The 6,310-nt window shown below is 47.2% G+C and overlaps 1 protein-coding gene across 1 annotated transcript; it reads left to right on the top strand.

Annotated features, from left to right (window-relative positions):
• The first annotated feature begins 3,741 nt into the window (after positions 1–3,741).
• LOC121046782 lies at positions 3,742–4,620 on the top strand. The gene has a single exon (XM_040501406.2). It carries the CDS (start codon positions 3,742–3,744, stop codon positions 4,618–4,620), a length of 879 nt encoding a protein of 292 aa, XP_040357340.2.
• The last annotated feature ends 1,690 nt before the right edge of the window (positions 4,621–6,310 follow it).

Genomic DNA, 6,310 nt, shown 5'->3' with positions numbered 1-6,310 from the left:
GTTTTAGCGCGCCCTCTATGAACTGTTTATACAGTATTTTGCACTCTTTAGTTAGTATTCTAAAACAACGAAGAAAGGGTAAACGCACAGGCGAGCTGGTGAAGTACTTCCATCTTAAACAGGAGACACGGCAAAATAAAAAAAAAACGGACAACACAACAACTGTTGTTGTGTTGTCCGTTTTTTTTTCATTTTGCCGTGTCTCCGGTTTAAGATGGAAGTTCTAAAACAAGCAGTGCGCTAGTTGTTGTACGAGTAACCGAAATTTTTAACATGTATTTCTTGTGAAGCGGGACCGCTAAATCACGCAAAATTACGTGCTTCCAAATGTAATTTTTTTACATATATGGGCCAACGAGGTAGAGGGGCTCGTTGACATCACCGTTATTAGATCTAATAACGGTGGTTGACATGGGACCCGCTTACAATGCCGCATGGACTACATTTAGGCATATGTCTAACAGAGTGAACGCCAATCAGTTTTTGGGCCTTTTGGGATCCGCGTTATGGGGAACAAATTTTGGAGGGGCCGGCTGGGTGTCGAAATCCGGCTTGGCTACGGTACTTACAATTCCTTCTTCAGGAAGAAGCAATCTTTTTCTGGGAGGGCGAAGGCAGGGGTTACGACATTTTCAGTAACTTGTTGCATTCAAAAATATCAGCTCCCTTCCGTACCGCTCCTCGTGACCTCTGATGGCGCGAGTAATTCTTCGAACATAGGGGCAGCAATGAGCATAAATGGGCCCACCTCGGTCACATGGACATTGGCCGCATCCTGCATGTCTTTTCGTTGGGCTGCAACTTGCCTCAATGCGTCACGTCGTTCGCCTTCGGGTAGTTCGTGGGATTACCTTGCTCTTTCTGCCCCATGCGCGGTAATCCCGCATATGAAAAGAGCGCTCTCCTGTGTGTGCTTTTCTGCCCACAGATGCTTCCTGTTCTTTTTACTCAAAATAAACTTGTGGCCATGGCACTGTGGGGCTCTGTCGCCTGGTCCTTCTACAGCATGGTGCACGAAATACGTTATTATGTTCGCAGCACACCTTTGTTGTAGACTCAAATTTGATGGCCGAACCTCTGCATACTTAAATGAAAGTCTCCTGGAAGCCTCACAATGTGGCCGACTTTCCGCTAAGAGACCTCTTCTTCAGACTTACGATTAAATTGCTATTAAATGCAAAGGTGCAAGCGAGCTGGACAAGAATAACGAAAATAATCCCTAAAGAAGGGGAACAAGAGGGACAAAGGACAAGGCCTTTGCGTGGTGGGAACTGTGATGCCTGAAACGCGTCTTCTACTGGCGCGTTTACTGTCCTATATTTCCCATGTATCAAGTTGCTCGCGATGCGGAAACCCGACCACGTCACGTTTGTCATGCTGTCGGAAAGCCCGATCCTGGCGGTTGGTTAAAAAGTATCGGCAAAACATACTAACAGATGCAAGTGACGCTATCATCGAGATGTCACAATGGACCAATCCGACGACGGCCGCGGTGCACCCTGGAAGTTGTAGTCCTTTGTGGGTGCACCACGCCAGCACACGCCACACAAAGATGGCCGACCAATGTAGCGCTATATCCAGTGTGTGCGTGGCTGCGGCGGCTGCGGTGACTGTTCTATATGGCTATTTTTGGGCTACTTCTAAGGATGCGGCGAACTTTTGTCGAAACCTCAGTTTCGACGTGGAACTTTGAGGTTTGACTAGTTAATTTTTGAACTTCTTATCAGCTTCGAAAAAAATTGTATCTCTTTTGGCCATTCGATAGAAGAGAGAGGAAAGAGAACGGCTTTTAACTTCTATAAACTTCGTCGTTTTGACAATGCGCACAGAAGCAATGCTTGCACAGTTCAAGCGGTCTCCACAGTGCGCGGTGAAGCAAACCAAACAGTGGTAGGGCGTCCTCTACTCGGACCTAGACTAAACTCTGCAAAGTTCAAGCGTGCTTTGGTGCCCATTGAGAGAATCCTTAGGCACCCAAGTTCGTAAATATAAAGTCCGCAGTTTCACCGCTGAACAATTGACTACCTTCCAGTCTTCGCCCACCCCAAGAAAGGACAACACAATCAGAAATAGCGTGAACCGAAATGGGGAACACTCATATTCTACACAAAGAAAAAGAGACGGGTAGGATATTGGTAAGGACCTTAGATATTGTGATCCCTATTTGAAACACCTAGTGTTACCGTTCTGCTTCTGTATTCTGTTCGTTTACTGTAATGATCATATCCCAGGCTTCACGATAAAACTGTCTTTGTGTGTTTTGTACTTCTGAAGACCTGCGAAGGAGGTGACAGTTTTGTTTTCTTCCTTCCGAAGTGTTTTTTTTTTTTTTTAATTCGCAAGTGACAATGTGCACAAAATGTGGCGCATCTGGGGCTTGAAAAAGATAATGTAACGTGTCTTTTATGTGTGTGAAAAATTGTCAAAAAAGGCTTAAAAACCATTGTTTTTAGTTTTGGCTATATTCGGGCTATACCACCCAGGCGTTTGGCGGTTTTTTGTTGGGACCATCTGGCAACAACTTGCGTCTGCACCACAGTGGTCTGCGCCTCTGCTCTGTTGTGGCTCGTATTTCGCCGTGTTAAAGACTGCATTTGGTGCGCTACTTCCTGATAATGAACAAGTGGCGTAAGTACCGGAAGCTCAAGAAGGACCATGAGCAGCTCATGGCGGATCTTCAAGCTGCAAGCTGCAAGAAGCCGAGAACGGAAGGCGGTTTGACGGGCAATGCCGTTTCCAGCGATGTTGCGCGCTCTGATAAACCTGCAGCCGGAGGCGTTTTCCAGTCCAGTGAAGCTGGCTGTTTGGGTGACTTGGAAGTCCAGGTGCAGTCGGCGAGCTTTGAAGTCTCGAGATCTGACGTGCTGGCGAGTTCTTCAGAAAATGATTCGTCGGAAGACGATACGAGCGATGAGTACCAGTCAGAGGAAAGCGCTGACCATAACTCGGAGCCACCAAACGGCAGCGCGAATCCGAACGCTGTCACTACGTCGTCATCCCAGCCGCATGAACTCTCGGCATGCGACGAGCTCGAAGTATTGCTGGGAAGCACAACATGAGCCACGTATGTCTGAACGATGTTCTTGCCTTTGTCGGCGTCGAGGCATTGCCGGACTACCCAAAGACGCGCGGACTGTGTTGTGCACAAAACGGAAGTCCCGACTAGAGCAATGTGACAAGTTTGTGCATTTCGGCTTAGAAGAAGGCATCCGTCAGTCATTGCAAGGCTGCCCCATTCCTAAGGAGATTACGCTCCAAGGGAACATTGACGGTCTGCCCCTGTTCAAAAGCTCACAGGTGAGCTTCTGGCCCTTATTATGCCGGATAACGAATTTGACTCCTCTGCCGTCACCTTTTATGGTCAGTTTATACTGCGGCACAGGAAAGCCCCCAAATCTGGAGCAGTACCTGTACGCATTCCTTGAAGAAGCCCGCAAGCTCACAGTGCATGGCATGGTCTTCAAGGGGAGCCACATCACTGTCAGCGTCACGGCCATGGTGTGCGACGCACCCGCAAGAAGCTTTATCAAGCAAATAGTTGGGCACACTGGCTATCACGCCTGCGAACGGTGCAGTCAGAGGGGCCTGCATCTCGAGGGTCGAATGACATTTCCTGATTTACACTCACCACAACGCACCAACGAGTCGTTCCGGTCTCAGGAAGACGAGCACCATCACACGGGAACGTCGCCATTTGAATCTTTAGATGTCGACATGGTGTCATGGTTTCCTACGGAGTACATGCATCTCGTCTGTCTTGGCGTTATGCGGTGCCTTCTGAGAAACTGGGTTAGCCAAGGGTTCGGGAGACGCCTAAGTCGACAGCAGCGTGAAAATTTGAATGATTTACTTCGAAGTTGCAGTAAGCGTTTCCCCAGAAACTTTCAAAGGAAGCCAAGAGGCACTGAGGAACTTGACCGGTGGAAGGCCACAGAGTTTCGAAGCTTCCTCATGTATGTGGGACCTGTGGTTTTGAAGCATGTGTTGCCAAACGATCAGTACCGTCACTTTTTAAAGCTGCATGTGGCAGTGAGAATTCTTGTATCTCCTGCACATTACGAGGTTTATAACGGATTTGCCAGGGACCTTCTTAGGTACTTTGTGCAGGAGTTTGGCACCTTGTATGGGGCCAAGCAGCTCGTTTACAACGTGCACACGCTCAGCCATCTGGCTGAGCAGTGTTTGGACCATGGCCCTCTTGACAGTTTTAGTGCGTTTCCTTTTGAAAGTTTCCTGGGTAAGGTTAAGAAAATGCTACGTTCAACAAGCAAGCCTTTAGCGCAGATCAGCAGACGAATGTCTGAAGTCAGACATTTGTATCAACCTGAGATTTCGGAACCGAAACGCATTGTCAAAGCAGGTCAGTGCTTCATGCTGAACGAGTCTGCAGTTGTCGTCTTGAAGCTCCTTGAAGACAGGTTCAAGGCAAGCATTCTGCCAAACATGACAGATTTTTTTGAACTGCCGATCAAGTCGTCCGCCATCGGCATCTGGCAGTGCGATTCCCTCACGCACGTGACTAAAATGTACAACCTTTCTGAACTTGACACTGCTGTTCAATACCTAAGACTGGACTACAAAAGCAGACATGTCATCCTTCCACTTCTACATCTGCTGTAGGCTTTTAACATAGCTTTTGTAGCTTCTTTGAGGCCCTCGTATGATTTCCAACCTCTGCAGGCTGCATTCTGAAAGGCCTCTGGCAATTGAACTGTGCGCTAGTGTCAGCAGTTAAGCTGACAGTTATGTTTTGTGGGCAACAAAATTGCCGGATGTTGATCAGGACTCTTTTGAGCTGACTGAGAGCTTTCCCAAATGCTGTGTGGAAGGCCTCAAGCAGATGAGCTGTGCATTGCTGCTGGCATTCGAGCCGACAGTGCGGTGTTGTGTGCAACAATGCTGCCAGGCGTCCGTCAGAGCTCTTCTGAACTGTGCAAGGAATCTTCCAAGTGCAGCATGCAAGGTGCCAACCCTTCAGACTGTGCGTTTCTGCGAGCATTTGAACTGACAGTGGAGTGTTGTGTGCAGCAGTGCTACCAATCGTCACTCAAGGTCCTTTCAAGCTGTTCATGAAGCCTGCCAAGCCCATTGTACAGGGCCTCAAGCAGGCGACCTGCGAGTGGTTGCCAGTGTTTGAGCTGACGGTGAAGTGTCATGTGCAGTGGCACTGTCAGGCATCAGTCGACTCTTGGAGCATCTCCAGGTGTATTTTGTGCCCTGTGTGAACTTCTATACTCCGTCTCGCCCTAAGCTGGACTAAGCGGTGAAGCTACAGGCCAAGGGGGCCAATCACAAGCCCGTTGGATGGTGCTAATCCTGCATGTGCTGTTAGGCTAGTTTGTTCCTTAGTTTAAGTTCAACTTAAGTCTTGTACTGTGGCTTGGAATTCGATTAGATTTGACATGACACATAGAAAAAGGCACAAAAGCGACCTATTCATATTATTTATGATGAGTACTTTGGAAGCCTATGTACTTACGAGTATAAATACATCCTTAAAATACTTTCCCTGCAGAACCTATAAAAAAGAATTGCTTACAATGCATTATTTTTATGTAGAACCATTCATGGCCTTCTGGATGGTGATTTTGCATAATTTCTTAATTTTCATGCATTGTCTTCTGATTTTAGGGGCCGTTATGTGTTTTACTTTCTACTCATGTGAAATTGTCTCCGGTTGTTCGAATGCAAATTTGTGTTAACAGATTATCCCCTGCTACTGATGTGCTTTCTGATCTCGTTATATTCATGCAAAGTGGTGCGCTGTGCTAGTTCGTACAAGTGAAGCATGATTAAACAGGTGTGACGGACAAGGGCAAGGCATGTTTGTGTTCTGTCCTTCGTCATTGTCCGTCACGCCTGTTTGATCACGTTTCATTGTATTCAAACGTGGAATGGACCTGGATCTTTTCATTAATTTATTAATTCTTAAGGGCCCTCTGTTGAGGGCATGGCTGACCAACAGCGTTATGTTGGTCAGCCATCTTAATACATGTCTCATGCTGTAGATGGGCAATTTGGCCAGTGCGGTACAATTGCGATCCTGGGGTCTTTAACGTGCATCACCAGTATGTGATTACACGAGCGCAGCCGGTACGATGCTCAGGTGTGGACATGCTCTGTGCAAGTGGACAGGTAGTTTTGATTGTGTTTTTCAATTTTTTCTTTGTGCCTCTACACCAAGACCTATTGGTTGTGTGGGGCATTAGATAATAAAACTAAAATAATAATAATGAGAGAACATGCGTGGAGGAGAAAGATGAGCTTCATGGCACCTATATATCGTCTCTGGCCTACCACAGGGTCCGAC

Source organism: Ixodes scapularis, unplaced genomic scaffold, assembly GCF_016920785.2.
Source record: "Ixodes scapularis isolate PalLabHiFi unplaced genomic scaffold, ASM1692078v2 PGA_scaffold3__209_contigs__length_174095766, whole genome shotgun sequence".
Lineage (NCBI taxonomy): Eukaryota > Metazoa > Arthropoda > Arachnida > Ixodida > Ixodidae > Ixodes > Ixodes scapularis.
Note: the sequence above shows the minus strand (reverse complement) of the source record. Positions and strands in the feature narration are given on the sequence as shown.

Bases quoted from the DNA above. Each gene is read 5' to 3' on its own strand.
- LOC121046782 (XM_040501406.2), top strand. From the start codon at position 3,742: ATGCATCTCGTCTGTCTTGGCGTTATGCGGTGCCTTCTGAGAAACTGG.